General features: G+C 48.1%; 1 protein-coding gene across 1 annotated transcript in view; it reads right to left on the bottom strand.

Annotated features, from left to right (window-relative positions):
• CLSTN2 (calsyntenin 2) overlaps nucleotides 1-24394 on the bottom strand; it is a 609016-nt gene that overhangs the window by 46665 nt on the left and 537957 nt on the right. Inside the window, exon 9 of the mRNA XM_041734226.1 lies at nucleotides 8697-8859. Within this exon, the coding sequence (XP_041590160.1) occupies nucleotides 8697-8859 (163 nt within the window). The remainder of the gene's footprint in view (nucleotides 1-8696; nucleotides 8860-24394) is intronic.

Below are 24394 nucleotides of genomic sequence, written 5' to 3'. Positions count from 1 at the left end.
ACATTTGGGGAAAAGTAGAAGAAAAAAAATCTGGCTTCCCGCAGACAAGAAAATGTCACCCCCGACTGGGAGGTGGGGTCTAGCAGGGAGGATGTGGAGGGGGTAAGGCACAGGGGTGCAGAGTGAGGCACCTGAAGCCCGCCACCTGGGCTGAGCCTTGGCTGGGGAGCGTGATGCTGGAGGCAATGCTGGCTTGTCGCATCTGGACAGATAGGCAGATGGACTGCAGATGGTCTGACAGACAGAGCCTGAGAAGCAGTGAAGATATTTTTGTGCCCCTAAGTAAGGTGAAGAAATACCGAGAGCTGCCAGCCCCGAAAGACCACTAGTGACAGGACCGTAGAGGTGAGCACCATCTCAGAGCACATCTGCCCGGGAAGATGACTGGGGTCCCCTCTGTCCCTGGCACCGCAGCCCCACATACATTTCCTTGCAATCGGCTGGCCGAGGAAATGGAACAGTTTCACATTTGCCAAGGTTAAATCTCCCCTGCTCAGATGGAATAGTGGTTCGGAATGAAACGAAGATGGATGTGGAAACAATAGTTTTTCTTTGTGAATTCAGATTCCTACCTGCTGAACTTCTAATTCCTTTCCCAGACGATGTTTCCAAAGTTTGGTCACTTATTCACAGCAACGCAGCCAGGAATTAGTGAACCAGATTCAGACTCAGGTCTCGCTCGCTGGCAAGGCTTTGACTTGCATGCAGCATGATGGATGTGGTGGTGGTGGTGGTGGGGGTGCTCAAAGAGGGTTCTTGGAGGGTGTAATAATCGGGCTGCTTCCTAAAGATGGGGACAGGCTGGGACTGTCACAGTGCTGGGGGAGAATGTCCAATTACACTGGGGTTCTGTGGACACGGAGGGGCTTCGACGGCAATTATTCTGAGCCAGAGTTTGCACTGGGACTGACTTACCCTTCAGCTTTCTTTCTACTGAGAGGTGGGATCCACTCACCTCAATAGCTTTTGAACCCTTTCCCTCTAAGTAGAAGATCAGAGCTGTGTGAAGGTGCCGTCTCCTCCGTTTGCAAAGTGTGTGCAGGATGGGCAGTGCCTTCCCTCTCACTCGACTCGGATGCTGCTCTGTGCATGGCTTGTTGACGGGGATGCCCCTCAATGAACACAATTTCATGGATGGTTGGGTATCAATTTTGAGCAATGCAAATGGTGAGACGGTCTGAAATCTTGCTTTCCCTCATTTCCTCATTTCAGTGATGGAGACACCCACGGAACGCAAAGACTAAGTGGAGTGTGTAATAGACCCCCAGAAGCTGTAGCTTCAGAACTGTCCACACAGCCCAGGGGGCTGCAGCTGTGGGCTGCAGGTGACTTGTGGAGACGGATGATCTGCAGTTGCAGCTGACCACGACCGTTCTCAGCAGGCTTTCTCAGCCCTTTCTGTGTCTGTGTAGCCATCTCTCCAGCCTTTCCAGTAGACATTTAATATATGGCTTGTTCTAAGTCAGCAAAACCTAGGACTCCCCCAAATCATCTCTGTGGGGTTGGGGACCTGAATTCATGGAGTTGGAAGGGCCCTCACATACCATCCAGGAGATCCCCTTCATTCTCCAGGTGAAGAACTGAGGACTACAGAGGCAGGACACTTTTCGAAGACCCAGAGCAGCAGAGCAAGGGTCTCAAATTTTCTTCTTACAGCTCCAAATTCAACCCTCCCTACACTGAACCATGATGGGTCTGTAGTTAGGCCTCAGTTTGACTTTGTCCAATCTGTGGGAAGAATGCCCTGGGAGTTTGCTCAAGTGATCTGACTCCAGACTTCAGAATCCTCTGGTCTTTCATACTTGGATATGAAATGCCATCTGACTATACACGTCCTTAGACGTCCTTAGAAGCAGAGGTGGTGTAGCAGTGCAATTAAGGGTTACAGTTCCAGTGGCAGACACCTTGGTGCAAATCCAAACACCTCTCTCCTCTCAGTTTCCTCATCTGCAAAGTGGGGATCCTTTTCTTATCCAGGCAATAGGGTTGCAAAAGGGGAAGCCTTTTGGCAAGCTCGTTGTATGGGCAGCACGAACCAAGGAACTCAAACATGAAATTACATGATGTGAGTTTTCTCTGTTTTTCGCTTCTGTGGCCTTTTCCCCCCCTCCCCTCTGGTGTATCTCTCAGGGAAGGTGAAACAATACTGTTTTTGCTCCAAGATCCTTGTCAACTTTTCTAATTAATATAATCTTTGGAATAAGATACAAAGTTAGAATACAACTCAGTCATACCGTGTTTCCAGACATGAATTTTAAAGCAGATTTCATCTATGTCTCCTTTAAATTAATATGCCCTCACATCCAATTAGCTCCAGGGCCTAGAGCAGTCTTGTCTTGATTTTTTGATACAGTTAATACTAGGAGACACCTTGTTAGTCATCCCCGTGTGTCGGACCACGAACAACACACCTTTGTCAAAACAGCTTCAAAAATGGGATGTAATCCAACAAACATTAGCTACTGACCTTCTCTCTTGACCTACTGGAATAGGGGGGAAGGTGAAGAGAGCAGAATCTGGGAGAGCAGAGAGTCCTTGCTTCTCTAAACTGATAGCCTAGCAGGGGATGGAGACCTGCATTGGTAACTCCAATGAGATGTTTCCCGAAGAGTGTTCCAAGGACACTATTTCACAAAGAGTGAGTTCTGTAATGAGTTAAGATTGAGAAATATGGGTTAAGTCATATCAAACGGATTATTTTATTGGTGAGCTTTTGAAAGCTCTTAATATGCTAACAGCATTGTGACTCTTGAACGTGGTGGTGTGGGGAGAATTTATGCAGTTTCCCACCCTTGACCATGGCCTCCTTGTGCCAGGGGCATCCTTTGGAACTGGAGCTTCGCGAAGCCCTCCCTGGGAAATGCCCACCTGAATATAAGGCAGGCTATGTTAGCACATGCTGCTTTCTTCCAGCAGCAGAGACCCTAGGGAAGCAGAATAATTTCAACACAGACTTTATTAAGAGAATTTGTACTAAATTAGACCAAGCTTATTAAGTGAAGGCATGTACTCCAAGTCCCTGTGCTAATTTTAGTGTCTGGCAACAAGATGACCTGAAAATGTGCACCAGATCTCAGGACCACGTGTGGCTCTAATTCTGCTCTGTCTGAAGGTGACATGCCATTGATTATTGAAACTCTCAGGGTTATGTCTGCCTTTTAATCCCACTATTGACCTCTCCTGTTCTTTGCCTTGGCTCCTCCCCAAAGCCACAATAGGAGTTCTATATCTGTCCCTTAACAAGAAGTTCTAATTTTTAGAACCACCTCTTTCTCTACCTCCTTTGGGTTTATTTGCTAAGTAGGGGGTAGGACTCAGCAAGATCAGGAGCTAGGGTAGAAAGGTCTCCTCATCTGAGACCTGGATAGTATCATAGTTAGGAGCAGGCAAAGCTGGACGCTCTAGGAAGGCCAAGGTCCAGAGTATTGGGGGAGAGTCCCTGGCAGCAGTAGGGATGAGGTGGTTGCTGGGGACGAGTGACAAGGAGGGAAGCCTGCGATGAGATCTGCCAAGAGTAGAGGAGGATCAGGGAGGGAGCAAGGGGTGGCTTCTTGAGGGCATGCAGAGAGACGCGCTTCTGAGATCTGCTTAGCTGCTTCCTTGAAAGAACCCTTGCAGATGCCACACAAACTAGGTGACCCAGAGCAGATCTGTTTGTGGTGTTGGGTGGAGGCGGCCCAGACTTCCACCTGCTGGGGCATCTCCCTGAAACCTCAGGCCCTGGTCTGACACCATCAGCAGCCTTCCTGACTTGCTCCCAGGGACGCCTGGGTTCCAGTCCCTGCGTGGGTGGGCCCAGTTTAAAGGTCCAGGGGTGAAGCAGGTGTGAGAATACAACTTTTATTATAGATTAGTAGAACTTGAATTTTTGTTGTTAGAAATGGATGAGTAGGAAATCTAAGGAAAAGGGCAAATTAATTAGTCTTTTAAACGATCTTCTCCCATGGTGAGACCCCAAGAGAGATAAGGCACCTGGAATTGGTCTAAAGGTAGCAATTTCTGCCTTGGCACAGACGGAGCTGGGCCCGGAGGGGGTCTGAGTGCATCCTGAGAACACTGTGACACAGAGGTGGAGGCAAGGAGGGGAAGAGGACTCTTTTGTGATGCCAGGTCCATCCTCGCTGCAAAAGCCTTTCTCTACAATTAAGATACATGCTCGGGGCTGTGCTGGCAACATTTCTTAAGTGTAAATGAAGTCTCTTTTTTTTCTTAATTACTGGAAAAAATACCAATGAAAATGAAGTTCCACTGATTACTTTGGCTTTCAAATTCACTAACAGGACACAGTAGGCTAATTGGGGCTGTGGAGCACTGCCCAGCAACAGTGCTGGAGCCTGTTCCCGGGAGCATCCAACAAGCAGCTGCTATCAAATTATTTTCTATCCCCATTGTTAAACCCCAATTGGAAAATTCACAAATGGGAGCTGGTTTCCTTGCCAACCTCAGAAGCACCTAAAAAGCTCCCCACAATCGCCAGCCCAGAGGCAATTAGAGGCTCACCCAGCAGGCTTATAATGTGCACGTAAGTGGACTTCAGAAAGTTAGAAATAAGCCAAATAAGGGGGTGCATCGTGGGCTCTTGGTTTCACAGCACTGTGTCCTTTTGAAAGGTCTTTTGATGTCTTCTTCCAAGGCAAAGCATGACTCCAAGGAGGATGCAGGTATTGATGCGAATCCAAGCTCCTGCATGAGGTGGTTGGGTGTCCTGTGGTCTGGTCACAACTCCTCTTCCCAGGCTCTCCTGCACTCGTCTTGGCCCCCGAACCCCCAAGCGACCGGGTGCTCTGAGCACACCTGTGTGAAACTTCCCTGCAACGGCATATGCTGTTGTTGCCTTCTCTGTCTTCCTGGTGAACTCTTAGCCCTCCGAGAAGGCCCAAGTTTGAAGATTTTGAAGGATTTTCTCCTACGCTGAAAATTTACCAATATATTATCTTTTCTCTCAAGGCAGATGCCTACATCTCCAAGGCCTGACAGACCGTGTGATCAGGTTCTTGCCCACACCACAAGGGCTGTGTCCAACACTTGTCTTCTCATTGGCTCTTCTCTTGCTTCACTGACCTTCCTTCTGACGCGTAGATGGACCTGAGAGAGCAGGGTCTGTGTGGGATGGCTCCTCCTAGGGTAGGGGGGGAGAGTTGGTGCCCACAAGGAGCCACGGGGAGGCTGGAATGGCAAAAGCCAGGGCATACCAAAGGTCCTGCAGACTGTCTGCCGTGTAGGGTCTAGGTGCAAGGAATGGAGAAGGGATGGAGGCGGAGACCGGTAGATGTTTTCAAATTTAGGCCTTTATTCAACTGAAGCATGCTGAGCACGCTCCATGTACCTATCACCTGTACCTTATAATGACAAGGGAGGTATTGGCCTAGTTTTATAGCTGAGAAAATAGTTGCTCAGGGAAGTTACAGGTTCTGCTGGGACCATACAGCCAGCAAGTGGCAGGGTGGGGATTGGACTCACACTCAAAATTTCCTGACTCTAAAGCCTAAACTCTTCTTCCTTGCTCTTTGGAGGGTCGCTTGAGAGAAAATATAACAAGGGATGAGCAACTGGGATGCAGGGTTGCTGTGGGGTTTTGATTCCAGAGGTGACAGATGTGTCAGAAGGTAAAGGGGTTGCAGAGTTTACACATCAGCTCCAGCATTTTCCCAAACACATCATCACATCAACATGATCACATGATCAACTAGCAATGGGCAAAGAAGCCACAACGAGAAGAAAACAGGCTCTGAAGACCTGGGGTCAGGCAGGTTTGGCGGGGTGACCTAGGGTCAGCTACATTACCTCAGAAAGCCTCGGTTTCTTTATCTACAAGTTGGGACTCCTAGCTCTTTCTCACAGGATTGTAAATACCCAGGCACATAAAGGGCCTCCTTGCATCACTGTCTCTTGAAGTTTCATCCAGAAAATGACATCAGGCACTTTCACTCCCACTTAATTGGCCAAAGCAAGTCCTATGACTGCACCTTCCGGCATCCCCCTGGGAAGAGGGCAGAAACACTCGGCGGTGAACACCTCCTAGGCACTTTCTCCCACATTCTTTTATTATTTTATTTTTTATTTTATTTTATTTTATTTTTTCCCACATTCTTTTAAAAGGAACACATGCTTTGGTTTGAAAAGCGTTTTGTGAAAAAGCTTTTAAATAAATCATTATCAGATATAATATTAGTGCTGTTATTTATGGAGCAATGATGCTGTCTTATTTGTAGCCTAGGAGAATATCAAGAAGGAAAGACTCGCAGAGAATGGAGTCAGGAGCCACAAAAACACTTTCCACTTTAGGGTTAGGGGCCCTTAAAGCATCAGCCCAGAGGGATTTCAGAATTGCTAGTGACCAAAGACTGCGGTGTTTCTCTAATTTTTCCTCTGGCTTAGTGGAAATGTTTTTTGGTTATTTTCCTTATTCCACTTTTGCATCGTGGTTGTGTATAGGAGTTGTGGTGGCAGCGTATTTCTTCCTTTTAGTGTATAGGTCTCCAGATCAAGTGGGGCCACAGCTGGTCCTGAAAGAGAGCCACCTATGCCTCTCAGCCTGATGAAGAGGTCGCCAGGAATCACTCAGAGAATCTGGACGTTGAGCTTAGAGTCAGGTGGAATTTTGGGTTGCCTCATTTAGGCAAGATGGTTGTGATTGTTTGTTTGTTTTTTTTTCCCCGTGGGAAGGACAGTCAGATATCTGTTGCCTAAGTGAATAGACCATGGTGTTCATCAGTGTTGTTCATAAAATATTTTCAGTTTTTCTTCCAGACACAATGTAGATTTTTACTTCCCTGCCTTCTTGGAGTTAGGTGTGGACATATGAATTGCTTTGGTGAATAAAATGTGAGTAAAAAGGATTGGTGTCACTTGTAGGTGAAAGCTGTAGGGGCTCATGCACCATTCATTCATCAGACTTTCTTTTTCCTTTTTCTCAGTATGAAGCAATGTGGCTGCTCTGCCTGCTTGGGTCCCAGAGTCAGGAAAAAACAGAAAAGATCTGCAGTGAATATCAACTGAAGATTATTTTATGTTCCTGAGAATTGGGGCCTGATTGTCACTGTAGCACAACTTAGCCTATTGTAACTGGTTCAAAGAGGTCATCTTAATTCTTTACAAAATTACTTTTTATTTTGGCGGGACTGTTTCCCCCCCAAGGGGTACACAACCACACAGTAGTGGTTCTAGCTGGCCTTGTAGAGGTGGGGGCGGGTTCCCACTGCAGGCTGGGGTGACAGGGATCTCGATGTGGTCTCTGAGGGCCTCTAAGGGAAGAGTCATGGTGAAGTTCATAGTGAGGACGTCACAGGACCCCCTTAACTCATGAGTGGCATCTAGCCTATGTTCCAGAATATCCAGAGGCTGGCTGTGGTGTCCAGCTGGGGCACCGAGCCGCATGAGAGGGCGGCTGTGTTCAGTGACTGATGATTCCTGTGCAATCTCTGAATCAGTGGCTTGCTATATGAATTAGTTTCATAGACTCTTGCCACACGACACAGTCTCCCTTTTCTGAGTTCCTGGAAAATTCTGCAATACACATGAAGCTCCTATCCAGTTCGATTGGCATGTTTGATGACTTCTTAGTATTGTGTGACATACGTTAGATGTCAAGTGGTTGACTTCAGCTAAAAATATATTCTCTTCCCTTGCCTCATTTGTGCTTTATTCCTTCCTGGGTTTTATATCCCTAGTGCTCCCAGACTGTGTTATGTGTGCATTTTTTGATCCTATTTTGCATCGTGCGGTCCAGCACCCACTCTTTGTCTCAACTCACAGGGGCCTATATGTCCCCTAGCTCACTCTTTGGTCAACTGGTTCTCTGATGTTCTTTCCCATGGTGAATGGTCGAAGTCACACATCTTAGTAACTTTCAGACTCCGTCACCACGAGTTTGGGTCATCTCAGGGTACAAATATGCTTATTTGGGGAGCATTTTTCTTCCCCTCTATTCTTTCACTGGTACTTCAAAGCACCCCAGCTTTTAAGAAAACAAAAACAAAGATTCCAACAGATCTGAGTGAAAGACAGAAAGGTTAAATGTATGTTCGAAGAGCTGGTTTTCTTGTTTCCAAAGAGGAGTTTCACCTTCTAATCTGGGCATTGGAGGAGAGGCAGCAGCACAGGAACTGAGGAGGTAATAGAGACATTCTAGTGGGAAGGCAATGAGGAGCCTCTGCCCTTAGTGAGTGGGGAAAGGGCTCAGAGCTGAGCTGAACTTGATGGTGGCCTCCCATAGCCTCATGCCTGTAAACAATCCATCCCCTTGGCCCTGCATATTTATGAGCTCCCAGAGCAGAGGGTTGGGGGGCTTGGACAACTTGTGTGGGGATAAAGGGAGATCCTTGGATCCTGATTAGCATCAAGAGAGTCAAATGACAATTTTGGTACAGGATTTTACTTTCAGCCTTTTCTCTACACAACCCCCATTTGAAAACAGAGAAGGTTCCAGAACAATAAAAGGCACTAGCAACTCAGAGGCAACCATGAAACTGCTCATGTTGATTTAACATCAAAACCTGGTCTCAAGCCAAGTGTTTTATTATTACACAAATTTAGTGTCTGAATTAATCCTTATTTTAAAAAGTCCTGTTTTATTAGTAAGCGGTAGTAAATTTTCCAGGCTAAGTCTCATATCACTTGAGTTTCCCTTTTCTCTCTCAGTACTTTTCCTGGACTGTACACAGTAGGCCAGGGAGAAGGGCCTGATGTGGAGTTACCTTGCCAACAAGCGCCGACCGTAAGTTGCATGGCTATGTGAGATGGATGAATGGGCCAATCGTTGGTCACCAGATAGGGTTCATATGTTGCTCCATCCATGTATAAGGTAACTACAGGAAACTCCACATTGATGACGTAGTAATGCCATTCTTTGTCACATATCTAATGAAAAGAAAGAGAAGCAACACTTAAAATTGAATATTCAATGAAAGATCAAATAGGCTTTTATTCTAATCATGAAAGGGGGGAGAAGACATTTTTGGGTTAACCATTTTTATTGCCAAGAACTCAACAAACATAATGGTTGCCATAACTGAGGTTAGAGAAACTCATATGGAACATGATGGGGCAAACATGGGGCAGAGGAACATGGGAAAATCCAATCAGGCAAGTATTTGAGTATGGACAGAGTATCTTGGTCACAGAATTAACAGCTGTTGAGGTTGGCAAATTCTTGGAGGACAGGTGGGGTTGATGGCTCAAATTTGTTTTGTATAAAATTCTTCTTAGTTCTTTAGTAGAGAAAGAAGTTAAATTAAAATTATTTTCCTAAGCTTGGAGGATAGATGAAGCTAGAAAAAGAGATACCAGATTGAAAGTAGAAATGAAGGTGGGGATAGAGAAGGGAAGGAGGAAGGGAAAGAGAAAAATGAAAATAGAGAATTAGGGGCAAGAAAGGAGCAGGAGAGAAGGCGAAGAAAATGGGATGAGGAAGAAGGATGGAATGCAGATTAGTAGGAAACCCTGATTCCTTTGTCTCTAGGAGCAACCAAGGAGCAACCATAAGACTATGGCCCCTTCAACTCGTGCAAGATATATTCTGAGAAAGATGGTCTTCTCAAGGGGTCTCCCATGCATCCTACTTGGAGTACCTGGGGAGGCAGAGAAGGACCACACATGGTCCTTCTGGCCCGGACAGGTACAAAGCACTCTTATACTTACAGCCTCTCACAACTTTTGTGCCCAAGATGTATGGTCTTTGGGCTAGTAACCAACTTTAATGGATGAGCAGAGACACTGAGGGCTAGGATGGAATTATAATTCTTGACCTCAAGGAGCTGAACTCCCACAGCATGGTCCAAAATAGAAACCAGTACTAGTGAACCTTGGGAAGGGAGACAGGAAGGTGGCCAGGCTGGAGAATGGTACCCCTTCTCTCTGATCCCCTAAGCCAGTGCCTTGGGAATCATGTTCGAACCTCTCCTCCACATGCCTTCTCTCTCAGATCCCCCTGTGGAGGCCACCTGTGAAATGTTTCTCATCTGCACCCTCATCTCCATTGCCCCCGCCATCTGTGGCAATGGAGACAGATGAGTTCGGCATGAAGGTGACCCCTACGTGAGGGCTTTGATGCCCTCCCTACCTCCCATTCTGGATTAAATGTGCTGTTGCTCATGAATAGATAACACCAACAGGGATGCTAAATGATCTTTTCCCTTTCATTTTGGAATAGGAATTTTTTCCTTAATGTTCTTTTTATATTGTCCTGTCTCATATCTCAGAAAATTACTTCTTTTGAAGCCCATTAGCCTGATAAAGCCTGATGAATATTTTAGGGGCCCTTGGAAGGTAATCAGGAGGTGTCCAAGCAAGTACTTCCAAAATCCTGTTACAGCCCACTGTATGTACAGCTTGGTACCTGCTATGAAGATCCTAACCAAGTTTACATCACTCCGGCTCCATGCCTGAGACCAGGTACTGGGCTGGGGGCAGCTCTTGGGGTGACCCAGTGGTGTGTGAGCGGTACAGAGGAAGACCTGAAGACAGAGCCGAGGGGTGTTAAAAGAGTGGGAAACTGAGGAGGAGGCATCTAATCCAAGCAAGCCCATCCAATGCACCTCAAACTTGAAGTCTGCAAACAAGAATAGGCAGACAGCACATTCCAGAATCTGGAATATGGCTCACATCCTGGGGATGTTCTCTGTGGCATGGAGAAATCTCTGGTCAGTCCCAGGATGGGGTGGGATTAAATGTGCTGTTGCTCATGAATGTGCTCATGACCCTGACTGCATCCTATGCCCTTTGAAATGTAGGTAGAGCATGAGAATCAATAAGGTGGCATTTGGGTGGCTCCCCTGTCCTGGCCTCCATACCCCCCTCCTCTCAGCCATGACTGCCATGTTGAACCCGTGTGCTCGCTGACTCTGTCGCCCTCCACACTAGCTGACACTGGATGGGGAATGATCTTCTGACTCACTTCTTTCTCACAATGCTTACAGCATTTTTGTAGGGCGATACAAAAAAATTCCAAGGAAGAAGTAAAATAATTCCATAACTAACAGTAGCTGCAACCCCTCTCAATATGGCAATCTTTTCCTAGGTGTTCCCCCAGGTTTTCTGAAATGTGCTTCATGAACAGCAGCCCCCAGGATCCCCTGCATAAAAAGAGTGATCCTGCATACTGAGACTAGTTTTTGTTTTGTTTTTTTTTGTTTTGGATTTCCCATTTCATTTGCATATCCAAGGCTTCCAGCAGCCTCAAAGTATATGGCTATAATAACTTTCCAACCTTGTTGGAAAATGGAACTTTTCTATTTATAGCATTCCTATAAGCATCCTGTGAAACAACAGTGGGGGAAGGTCAATTTGGATCACACTGTGTACACAATTTGAAAGTTTGCTGGTTTCACTTAATGTCAGCATTAAAATGCCTTTACCAGCTTCAGTTTAGATGGCTGTATCGTATGGATATCCTAAACTATATTTAAATATTCCCTTATTATCAGGTGTTAATTATGTACCAGCAACATAAAAGATGCTGTAACATAATGCTGTATTTCTTTATGCATAAATGTTTATCTGCATTTCTGATGATATCCTTGGGAAAAATTCATGGAAGTAGAATTACTTCCAGGGTCAAAGGTTGAAGATATTGTGAAGGCTCCTGACTCACATTGTCAATTTTTTTTTTTTCTGTAAAAGTTTGTGCCTATTTCTTCTCCTGCCCACAGACTGTAAGAGTGCTCATGAGTTGTACTCTTTACCACATTGAGTATTAATAAAATACATAATCCTGGCAATTTGAGAGGGGATACATTTTAATCTCATTTTAATATGGTTCATAAAAGATGGCAAGATTTATATTCCCCAAGGTCAAAAGGGAGGGCCTTCTGGGAGTGGGGAGCAGTCTGAGCTAAGACACAGGCAGGAATGCCGGGGAGCTTGCTCAGTTAGCTCCTGATTCTGCATCTAGACAGGATTTTAGCTCAGACTAGGCTTATGTCTGCAGACGTCTCGCACCAAGTAATCTATGAAGGCAGCTAAAGGAAATGCCTAGTTAGGGTTTCACTAATGTGGATCTATGATTGGGAGGAGACCCACATTAGCCCTCTGCTAGAATTGGAGGGACAAACTGTAATTAAAAAATGATCAAGCCAGGAGGCAGCAAAAATAAATGTGTCAGTGCAATGGCTCAACCATGAAAGAAAGAAATTAGGCAAAGTGACCTTTCCCGGCGGGGAGAGAAGAACTTTAATTCCTGCCTGTTCGTGAATCATTGGTGAACGCAGTTGGCACCAAGCATGTCCAGTGCTATCCCCTGAGGCGATGCCCAGGGCCTCAGTTGGGCCAGAGATATTTTTCTCCCTGAACACCTGCAACTGTGTTCCCAGGGGGAGTGGCTGCAGCTGCCATTTACCAGGCAAGTGAACCAGAGACCAGAGAGCCAGGGATGCGTGTTGAGGAGGGACAATGCCAAATGGGGTCTGAGTTGGGAGTAGGCTGGTTCTCCAGAGTGAGTCAGGGGCCATGGAAATCAGGCTGCTGGCTGGTAGGTCCAAATATCCTTTCAAGTGTCAGCCCCTAGCACATAATAGGTAGGAGGGAAATGTATCTCATGTTGAATAGCTGCATTCAAAATACCTCATTCCCTTGAAAAACCAACGCCAGTCTTGCAACGTGGCCCCTTCAGGGTATCTGCCCTAGGAGTGGGGAAGAAGCACAGACACAGAGCATGGAGTGGTCAGGCTGGTTTGGGAAAGGCGAGGCTGGGAGATGAGGCTGCAGGGACAGATTTGAAGTGAGGCTAGAGGACCCGGGCTGCTTTCAGCCTGTGGGGGGCAGGAGGTATAAAGGTTTGGGGCAAGAGGAGGAGGATGGTAATCATAACAACAATCAATCCTGGAACATGCCTTTGATCTTTTTTTTTTTTTTAAAGATTTTATTTATTTGACAGCGAGAGAGTGAGCATGAGCAAGGGGAGCAGGGGCTGGAGAAGCAGATGCCCGGCTGAGCAGGGAGCCCAATGCAGGACTCAATCCCAGGACCTGGGGACCATGACCTGAGTAGAAGGAAGATGCTTAAGCAACTGAGCCACCCGGGTGCCCCCTGCATCTTGGATTCAAAGCAGCTTTTTATATCCCTTATGCTTTGGAATCCTCACTGCGAACCCCAACAGTAGAAGGGCCAGTTCTGTCTCCGGCACCTCCAAAAGATCAAGCGAGAGAAATGACATGGTTTTGGATCTCAAGAAGTAGATGTCGGGAGTTCAATGTCACACGAACCCCACTTGGGCTTCCACATTTAGCTTCTTGTGTGTCCGTCTCACACATAGACAGTGGCTCAGCTTTGCATACTCCCTGCCAAATCAGAGCCCGGGGCAGATACTTATCTCCCGACGGACTTGCAGGTCCGATTGCCCCTGGACGGTCCACCTGACACACCACAGGCGCTCCCAACTCACAGTGTCCAACATTGAGCTCAATGTCTCCCACACTCGCTCCCCCTGTGCCCCATCCTAGGTCCCTGCCTCAGCAAGTGCTCCTCATCTGATTTGTTGTCTGGGCCAGAACCCTGGGCATGGCTTTAGGCTCCCCCACTCTTTACCTCCCTCCAGCCAGTGTGCCACCAAGTAGTGACGATGCTTCTCTCATCCATCCTCACCTCTTGACCCTCACTCATTCCTGCTCAGAATTTGCAACACGTACTCAAGGGGGAAGATTGAGGAGGTGTGTTCCTGACAGGCAAGTGCAAGGAGAGCGTGCGGGCAAGGGGAGAGGCCCATCTGCAGCAGGGGGATGGCGAGAAAGCTCTGGCGTGAGCCTGGGGGGCAGAGCCTGCAGCCTGCTAGTGCCCGGCTGTGCCAAGGGCCGCACGGGAGGCAGTCTGCAGGCCAAGCCTGTGGCGGGTGGGCTGGGTGGTGCACCAGCTGTAGGAACTTCTAGGACAATCATGTTCTGGACTTTGGGAAAATAACTGAACCTTTTAAATCCTGACTCCTTCACCTGTAAAGTAAGGATGATAAGAGTACCTGCATCACAGGGTCATCATGTGAACTGAGCTAAAATAAAGCTTGTACCATGCTGGGCACTTATTTTCAGCCTGAGCAGAAAGGGAAACCCCTTTCCTCTTCCAAATACATTGAGATGCTGCATAAAATAAAACAGAAATAAGCGAGTTAGAAAGAGAAGTCCTTAGGCATAAAAAGTGAGCAAAACTCCCAGGCTGGCCCCGAGTGAATAGCTGCTGAGGGGTTGGGGCCCACCCTTTTAGCCGTGGTTTCAAAGCCACTGGGAGAGGAATGGAGACTCAGGGCCTCCACGCAGAGAAGAGAAACCTGGAGGCTGACATGTCTGCATAAAGCCCACAGCTGCGGAAGGACTGTCTGAAGCCTGCGTCCAGGGACAGTGGCCACCATCATCCTAGGAAGGCAGGGAGGAAGCCACACACAGGCTCTGGAACAAGTCAGCTCAGAGACGCTAGACCCCCAAGTCCACTCTGTGCATGGGCATTGGCCCCAAATGTATGCGGCCTGGCAGGTGTAGAAATCCAGGACTCAGAAAGGAACTTAATGGGACAGACAAGTCTTTGGGCTTTCGGAAAAGGCCTGCTCAAAATCTATTGACGGGATGTGCCCATCACCTGCCTAGGGCAGAACAATTCCCACTGGCCTGGAGCTCAGAGTTAACATTTACAAAACAAAGGAAGAAATCCTTTGTGTGCCAGAGAAAAAGCAGGCAAAACAAGTGATCAAACCTGGGTTTCGGGAACCACAAGAAATGGAGCTATTATTATTATTATTATTATTATTATTATTATTATTATTATTTAAGATTTTATTTATTCATGAGAGACACACAGAGAGCGGCAGGTACACAGGCAGAGGGAGAAGCAGGCTCCCTGTGGGGAGCCCGTTGTGGGACTTGATCCTAGGACCCTGGATCCCAGCACCTGGGGATCAGGCCCTGAGCCAAAGGCAGACGCTCCACCACTGAGCCACCCAGGTGCCCCAGAAATGGAGCTGTTAGAAAGGAAATAGGCGAAGGCAGGTTTGAGAAAGAATCAAAGAAAAATTCTAGAAATAAAAGACGTAGTTATTGAAATAAAAATAAATCAAGAAAACTGACAATGGAATTAGAGAATTGGGTGATAGATGAGATTAGAGAAAAATGAGAATCTGATAAAGCAATGAAGAGGTATGGATCCTATGGATGATCAAAGGATCCGTTCCAGCAGACAGCCTAGCCTGACAGATGTGTGTGGGGAGGGGGCCTGGTGGAGAGCAGTGGGGCCGGGCTCCCGAGATCCTCAAGTGCCACACCGAGGTGTGTGCTACTTTATTGTAGTGCCTTGCATTCTAGAAAGCCATTCTTTACTTCCACAGCCTTCTCCTGTGTTAGATTAGATGACTGTGGACACAGAGAGAGCTCCATAGCCTCTGCCCCACGGGACGTATCTGACGGGTGGGTCAAAACTGAACTCCTTTCCTGAAATGGGCAGCGATTGAACTAGGAGGGTTGAAACCAGGCAAATCAGGTTCTCACTGGGAACTTGCAAGGCCCTTTGGCCTTGGTCACTATTTTGGAACATTTAGAAAGATGAGATTTTGGTTAGTGCCAAGACCAACCTCATGCCAAAGCCAAGATGCCACTCTCCTTTGCAAATCTCTTTAAGATCTTCCCAGGAGGACGCCTGCAGTTCCAAACTGGCAGAGAGACAGAGAGAAGTACGGGTGTGTTTTTAGGGGAAGGTGATTACGACAGCTCAGAAAGCACCCGCTGGGCCTTCTGTCCAAAAGCAATTGCTGACTCAGGGCAGCAGAGCACAGGGGAACAGGGAACATGAAAGGTAGCTTGTGTCAAAGAGACCACCTCATTTGCAATCTAGTTGAGCAACATTTGGGCAAATCCCCCAAAACAATCCTGAAAAACTGTCCTTGCAGTTGGTGCTTGTACCATGTAAATCAAGACTTGTGTGCACCCAGGATTTAGGCTCGTCCACGGGGAGAGAAAACACACCTAGTAGGCACTGAGGATATGGCTGGTACCCTGGCACCACGCTATGATCTTTGCCTGTGTAATCAGCTTCTTGGACCAGTTGTTTATTCTTCCCCAGCGCAGCCTTTAAACAATGCCAATCAGATCTCCCTTCCACCCCGGTGGGACACCCTGGGAAGATCCCTCAACTTCCAGGTCTCACCGATGGCTTTATTGCATGAATTCAAATTGAACTTCAGTTAGTCTCTCATCCAAGCCAAAGCCTGGGTCTGCTGTGCAAATTCTGCAAAGCCCCATGGAGTTAGTAGGGTTGGCAGGTTAATGTGGGAGCCAGACGTTGGGGCAGCAAATCTGCCCTCAGTGAGGTGGGGACTGTGCATTCTGAGTGCTCGGTCTCTCACAGGAGTGAAGAGGAGGAACGGGACCGGCCAGGGGAGAGGAGGCCCCTCACTAGCCATCAACCATCAATTCAGGGAAGTATGGCCCTTTCAGCATTCTTTCCCGACTGGCTGTTTTGAAAACAGCCCTGTGAGGTATATCATGAACAACGGTGCCAGGGTCAAAATTGGAAAAGCTCCATTTCACACAGTTAAACGGGTTTCTTCTGGCAAGACTCCATAGAACAATGGTTCTCAAAGTGTGGTCCCTGGACCAGCAGCATCAGCCCCAGATAGTGTTATGGACCGAATGTTTGTAGCTTCTCCAAATTCCTATGGTGAAGCTCTAAAGCCCGGTGTGATGGTATTTGGAGGCAAGATCCTTGGGAAGTTAATTAGGTTTGGATGAGGTCAGCAGGGCAGGACCCTAGGATCATGACCTGAGCCAAAGGCACATGTTTAACTGACTGAGCCCACCCAGGAGCCCCACTTTATTTTTTAAAGATTTAATTGAGGGGAGGGGAGAGGGAGAGAGTCTCAAGCTGACTCCACACTAAGCACAGAGTCTGACGTGGGCCCGGATCCCACAACCCTGAGATCACGAGCTGAGCCAAAATCAAGAGTTGGATGCTTAACTGGCTGAGCCACCCAGGCACCCCGGGATTAGTGTCCTTATGAGAAGAGGAGCCAGAGCCCCTCATTTTCGATGTCATGTGAGGACACAGGGAGAAGGTGACCATCTGCAAGCCAGGAAGTGGGTTTTCACCAAGAACTGAACCTGCTGGCACCTTGATCTAGGACTTCCCAGCCTCCAAAACTGTGAGAAATAAACATTTATTGTTTAAACCATCATGGGCTGGCTTTCAATAGATCACAGCGAGGGAGCCGTTCTGCTGCGTGTGAAACCCCGATCCAGAAGCAGGTCACCTACGAATGGCTTAGCACCAGGTGCCCCACATATGTGACGGGTGATGGGTGGGGCCTCTTTTCAGCTGCGTCCTGTTTCCCCCAGACGAGGAGACCCTCTGCACCTGACCCTGGTCCCAATGCGGGTGGGGGCGGGGCACGCTTTATTGTATTTTGTTGTGCCTGGAGCTAAGACACCTGGGAAATTGTATGAAATGCAGATTCTCAGGCTCCACCCCAGCTCCATTCAACAGAAGCCTGCGGGTGGGGCCCAGCAATCTGTCTCCAGCAGGCCCTCCAGGTGTTCCGCTAGGCTAAGTTTGAGAACCTTTGCCTCAGCGACTATGCCAATGTGGGCAACAGAATAGTCAGTTTACCAAATCTGTTGACCACCTTTGTCTTCCTGTTAGGTCCCTAAGAATATCACCGGAAACAAAAACGTCTCCAAAGACACATGCTGTGAAATTCATCGTGTGTGTCGAACACTTGTTAACCGAGTCCCAGGCACTTTCCCGGCACTGGGGATGGGAGAGTGAACAAAGCAGGAAGATTTCCGCGGGTCCCTTCCCACTTTCCAGCATTTGCCCTAGTGTCGCCCCCCCTCCCAGCCCCCAGCCCTCTCACCTGCTGACGAGGCCTCCCTGCTTCTGCTCACAGGTTCCCTGCAACTCTTCCTCTTGAGCATGAGGATTCGCTTGCTCCAAAGCAAAAGGCCTCTCTTAAGCCTGCCAAGCTTTCTTCCTCCCTTTCAGTTTTTGCTTCGAGGACACACCACAGAATCATCTGGGGATATTTTCCTCATGAGTTTACTGAACAGCTGACATCTGTCAGGACCCGGATGGGAGCTGCGGAGGCGGGCCAGGAAGCCCCGTGTCTTCAGTTTGACAATTAGGAAAGGGACCATTTCTCCTCAGGTGTTCTTTCCCTGATCACAATCAATTGCACAAAGACCAAGCAGATCGCTTGCCCCGAGAGAGGAATGGTCTCGAAAGCGAGATGCTTTCATTTGGGGTTGAGGTGGGTGCTGTCCCTCCTACAGAAGATGCTGAGCCTCTCCAGGTGCAGCGTAAGGGGCATGATGCCCACCCAACCATCCCGCTCACGGACCAACCGACCTACCGAACGAATGAATGGTTACAGTGAAAGCCAGCAAAAGCCAGTGACCCTGGAAACGGATGCTCTAGAAAAGGGGGCCCAGCTCAGAAAGCTGGGTGGAGAGCGGTCCTGGGGATAAGGCCCTATCTGGGTCAAATACTTAGAATTCTGACCAGCTCACCAGCATGGCAGTCCTAGAGAAGGGGCTGAGCAGGCCCAGCACACATGGAGGGTTCTGGACAGAAGATGAGGCACGGGAAGGGGGAGGGGGTGTGTGAAAGTCATCAGATCCAGGCGGGTCTAGAGAAGACTCTGACTAGGGAAGGGCCCAGGCATGTTGAGTAAACCTCCTCACGGCCTCTGGCTTCAAGGCCCATCCTGGGGGTATCAGCGACTCTGTGCATTCCCACCAAGAGGCAGTGGCTTTGAAGTTAGTCAGCTCGGGGGAGATTTCAGCTGTACCCTCTTACCTGGACTGGGACCTGGGGCAATTTTCCTTTATTTTCTTTTTTTGTTTCAAAAGATTTTATTTACTTATTCATGAGAGACACAGAGAGAGGCAGAGACATAGGCAGAGGGAGAAGAAGGCTCCTCGCAGGGAGCCTGATGTGGGACTCGATCCCAGGACCAGGGATCATGCCCTGAGCTGAAGGCAGACACTCAACCACTGAGCCACCCAAGAGTCCCTTCTTCCCTTTTGTTTTAATAAAGATTTTATTCATTTATTTGAGAGAGAGAGAGAGAGAATGAGCAGGGGAGGAGGAGGGGCAGAGGGAGAGGAAGAAGGAGACTCCCTGCTGAGCAGAGAGCTGGATGTGGGGTTTGATCCTGGAACTCGGGGATCACAACCTGAGCCAAAGGCAGATGCTTAATGACCGAGCCACCCAGGCACCCCCTTCTTAAAAAATATTTTATTTATTTGAGATAGAGTGTGAGACAGAGCATGAGCAATGGGGAGGAGGAGAAGGAGAAACAGACTACTCCCACTGAGCAGGGAGCCCTATGTGGGGCTCAATCCCAGGACCCCGAGATCATGACCTGACCCAAAGGCAGACGCTTCACCGATTGAGCCACCCAGGTGCCCCTGGGGCAATTTTCTTAAACTTTCTTAACCTTAAGCCTCATGGTCAGTTTCTTCATCTGTAAAATGGGTAGAACACCTGTGTTGCAGGAAGGTTTGATTGTTTATTCAATGGATGTCTACTGGTAGCAATTATAGATCAGGGACTGTTCTAGGTGTTGAGTATATAAAGTGGGCAAAACCAGAAGCAGCTCCTTCCCTAAGGGAATAGATGGGAAATAGAATATTCACATGAATAATGGAATGTTCTATCTGCAAGAAACACCATGCAGCGGGGTACAAGGTGCCATTTGAGCTTGTAGTTGGGAGATCGGACCTGTTTGGGGGGGATGAGGAAGTGAGGGTGAAGAAAAGGAGGCCAGAGAGTGGGCCGATGGCGGTAAGAACAACGTTCAAGGAGGGAACAGCACAGACAAGGGCCTGGGGCTGAGCACAGAGGGGGAAGGGAGAGCTTGTGATATGGTGGGCCAAGGACTTGGCAGCAGAGGATGTCAGCCCTGCTGCTGCCAGCACCCCTTTGTGTCAACCCCAAACTCACTGCCCGTAGATTAATCTTCCTGTCTCCTCAGGCTGGGTTCCGCACTGCTCCAGATCTGTGGGGGTGGTGGTGCCCACTTCGCACAGCAAAGTGCTCACTACTCAGCCTGACCCTAGGCGAGGGGCACTACACAGGTCAGTGCTGGGGCTCTGGAGCCAGACCTCCAGGGTTCATAGCCTGATTCCACCACTTCCTGGCTGTGTGACCTCAGGCAAGTCACGATCCCTCCCTGTGCTTCAGTTCTTCAACTGTAAGATTGAAATAACAATAGTAACTACCTCGTGGGGTTGTCCCAAGTCCCGCACAACCCTCAAGGCACGTGTGTAATTTCACATTTGTTAGTAGCCACACTCAAAAAACTAAAAAGAACCAGGTGAAATTAACTTTAATAATATACTCCAGCCGGATATAACCATGTATCATTCAACAGGTGCTCAATCTTAAAAATCAAGATATTTTATTAATTTTTATATTTATAATGATATCTGTTTTTCTTACTGTCTTTGCAATGCATTGTGTATGTTATAATGTTCAAACTAGCCCGATTTCGAATGCTCAACAGCATTCGAAACCACTAACCATGTGGTTAGTGGCTCTTCTGCTGGTCAGGCCAGCTCTTGACCTTGGGATCCATGAGGGCAGGGCCTGTTTGTACTCCAGGTTCTCCATAAATGCAGACTGCACACACAAAAGCATGGGTGCAAGGAAGAAGAGAAGTCATGCTCTGCAAACCCCCATCTGCTCTCCTTTGGCCTCTTCCTCTTCCAGTTGTTACTGGGCACACAGCCCTCCAGCCACGATGGAGAGCAAATCCTAGGTACCAGGTGCCAAATCACCTTTCTGGATTGAAGGTGAGAAGAGCACTTCCAGGACCTAGAGCCCCAGGAGGCACCATTAGGAGGGCCACATGAAGAAAGAGAGGTGGGGGGGGCACCTGGGTGGCTCAGTCGGTTAAGCTTCTGCCTTCTGCTCAGAGCATGATCCCAGGGTCCTGGGATTGAGTCCCGTGTCAGGCTCCCTGCCTTTTAGGGAGTCAGCTTCTCTCTCTGACGTTCCCACCCTGCTCATGCATGCTCTCTTTCTTTCAAATAAATAAATAAAAATCTGTAAAAAAAAAAAAAAAAAAAGAGAGAGAAGTGGGGGGGTTGGTGAAGATTCATGTTGGGTCAAGGAGGATAGGCCCCACCCCAGGAATCCTTGGCCTTCCACCTACAGATAAGGGGAAGGAGGAATGGGCAAGAGGAGGGTGGCTTCTCCCAGTAGGGCTCTCTCAATTTCCTAGGGCCTTGGCCGGAAGAATGAAAGGAGGGAATACTTGGGCACAAAAATAATCCTTTCTGTGCTTAATTTCTTTTTTCTTATTAGGCAGATAAACAGCAGCACTGCAGAGCAGTCACACATCACCCTTACACCCTCAGGGAGACTGAGGTGTGTGGGCAGCTGCAGAAGGGCAGGTGGGAGGCCCCCAGAGCCTCGGACCAGCCTGCCGGGCTCAGAGAGTAGTGGGGCCTTGCCCGAGGTGTGCAGCTTGCTGGTGGGGCTGGGGCCCAGAACTCCTGTCTCTTGTCCTCACGCTTTTGAAAGTTATCTCTTGGCCAAGATGAGAATACATCATAAGCTCTTTGAGGAGCACCCCAGTATATCAAACAAACAGGTGACTGAGATGCAGTTAACTGTTCAGTAATGTATTTGCAGAAAATTAATTTTTCATTCTGCCACTCAGAATATTGAGGCTGGCTGTTCATAAATACACAGTCGGACTCCTCCTTGCAAGTTTAAATAAAAAAAAAAAAAGGACTCTCTCAGTGGATATCTTTAGAGAAACATAATTATAATTTAGTTGACATATCTCATATCTCGGTGCTGGTGAATAAACCTCCCCTGAATAATTCAAATAATAAATTCTGCCCCTTTGGAAAATTGAGCCGATCCTGAATGGAACCTGTTAAGCGTTCCCCTCTTGGAAGGCACAGCACGAGGCAGCCAGCGTGCACGTCTGCATCTGAGACCTCCCTGGACCGTCCTCAGGTACGGGTTCTGGAAACCAGCCATGGCCATGTGCCTGCCTGGCCTATCTGTTGGCTGCCGTGGGGGCATGTGAGAGGAGCGTGCATCCAGGCGGGCTGTTGACCCTCCTGCACTGACCCCCCACCACATGGGCTTCTCGTGCTGATCCTGCTTTGGTGGAATTCAGAGTGCCTGAGAGAAAGTAAAGGTTGTGCGTGGCTGAGGCCACGGGATGACATCATCGATCCAGAAGAGGCCCATTCTAGCCCCCTTGGATCACCTGCTCCCCTGCAGGGAGGCCTATTTGCATTCCACAGGGGGGTCCAGGGAGGGCCCGTGAGCAGGGTGGTGCCTCTCCTTGGGATTCCACAGCTAAGACATGGGGCATGTCTCGGAATTACAGGTCAGTCCGTGAAGTCTGGGGAGACTTGGAGAACTCTTAGGGAGCAGTTACAGTTTTACATTCATGACAGCATCCAGGATCTTAAGATCAAATATGGATACTTGCCCAGTGGGATTTTCACACCTGGGTTTTGGTCTCATACAAAGATTTGGGAAGAGTCTAAAATCCAGCAATCTTCCCCCATAAAAGAAAGAAGCCATTCAAAGAAACACAAAAACCCACTGGCACCGATCTTCCCTTGCTTTGGAGAGAAGGTGGGGTGGTCTGACCAGCTCCATGTCCAGATTAATCACTCGGTGTGGACTCCTGAGTGCTGCTCAGGTGCTGAGGGTGTGCTGGTTCCAAGCTGTAGTCTGATGGTGGGTGTCAGAAAACCTAAGAGGCCCTCCACATCAGCTGAGCCAAGTGTGGCTCATTCATGCTGGCTTCCATCTGAGCTATCCTGGTCAGGGGCCAGGTTTTTACAAAGTCTTTGAAAAAGGCTGAGAAGGCCTACGTCCATGGTTCTGTGTTGGCCTTCGTATTAGTTTGCTAGGGCTGCCTCGATAAAGCACAATCCACTGGGTGGCTTATTTCAACAGGATCGTGATGGTCTCACAGTTTTGCAGGCCAAAAGGTCTTGGCCGGTTGGGCCTGCTGAGGGTTCTGAGGGAAGATCTGTTCCAGGCCTCTCTCCTAGCTTCTGGTAGCCACAGGCCTTCCTTGGCTTGTGGATGCAGCACTTTAATCCTATCTCCCCATGACACTGTCCCCGTATGTCTGTGTCTTCACGTGGCCATCTCCATATAAGGACACCAGTCGTATTGGATCAGGAGTCCACCCTACTCCGGTATGACCTCATCTTAGCTAATTTAATTTGCAACAACCTGATTTGCAAATCAGGTCGTGTGCTGAGTTATTGGAGGTTAGGGCTTTAGCATCTTCTATGAAGGGACACAATTCAATCCGTCACAGCCATGTTCTCACAGGGCGGGGCTGGGGACATAAAAAGTGCTTAGAGGATGCGTGCAGCATTCCATCCTATCACTCACCACGTCAGAAACTGCAAAGGGGCTCCCTAGAGTCGCCACCTTGTTTGGGGATGAGGAAAGAAAATTCTTTGAATCATGTGTGATAATAATAGTAAACTATGAGGCGTCGTGTGCGTTCAGGAAGTGCTACTTTTTAAAGGGGCATCTCTTGTTCATAATAATAAAAGCTTCCCATTAAAGGGTCTGTCAACCATATTCCTTCATTCATCCATTCAGTCAATACGCATGGAGCCTGCCATGCACCAGGCACCCTGCTCCACATGGAAGAAGCAGAGGTCCCACTCAGGAGACCTGGAGCCGTGGCTTGGCTGGGCCGGGCCTCGAAGGCTCCTTCTCTAGCGATCTGGTAAGAAGCAGGGAGATGCTCAGACTTGAGACCACTTCCAGAGCATTTATTCTAATGCCCGAATGTGAGATAACACGAAATCTATATATATGTTTTTGCCCTTGGTTCTTGACCTACAACTGTTGTAAATTGGGGTATTAGGAGAATCTTTTGTTCTAACATTTAGTCTTGGCACCAGTTCCTAACACAGCATTCCTAAGACCTCTGTAATTTCCCGAGTGATGGGAGCATCTGATTGCAAGCTCTTAAATCCTTTGGAATTTCCTGGGTGATGGAAACACCTTTTGCCCTAATGAAGTGACTCCTGGTGGGCTCTTAGTTAGGGGGGGTCAGTCATCAGAAAGGCCAAGCCATGATTGGAAGCCTGGAACTTTCAGCCGTACCTCTCTGCTCTGGACAAGGGAGAGGGGCTGGAAATTGAGTTAATAACCCATCTGCCAATGTAATGAAATCTGCATAAAAAATCCCAGAAGTACGGGCTTCAGGGAGCATCTGGATTGGTGAACATATCCAAGTATAGGAGGGTGGTGCACCCCAAACCCACAGGGACAGAACAAGCTCCTGCACTTGAGGCCCATCCAGACCTCACCTTATGCATTTCTTCATCTGGCTGTTCATCTGTATCCTCTCTCATCTCCTTTATTATTATATAATGAACTGATAAATGTAAGTGAGTGTTTGCCTGAGTTCTGCAAGCTG

Source organism: Vulpes lagopus, chromosome 19, assembly GCF_018345385.1.
Source record: "Vulpes lagopus strain Blue_001 chromosome 19, ASM1834538v1, whole genome shotgun sequence".
NCBI classification, from domain to species: Eukaryota; Metazoa; Chordata; class Mammalia; order Carnivora; family Canidae; genus Vulpes; species Vulpes lagopus.
The sequence above is the reverse complement of the archived record's forward strand: the minus strand, read 5'-3'. Positions and strand labels throughout refer to the sequence as shown.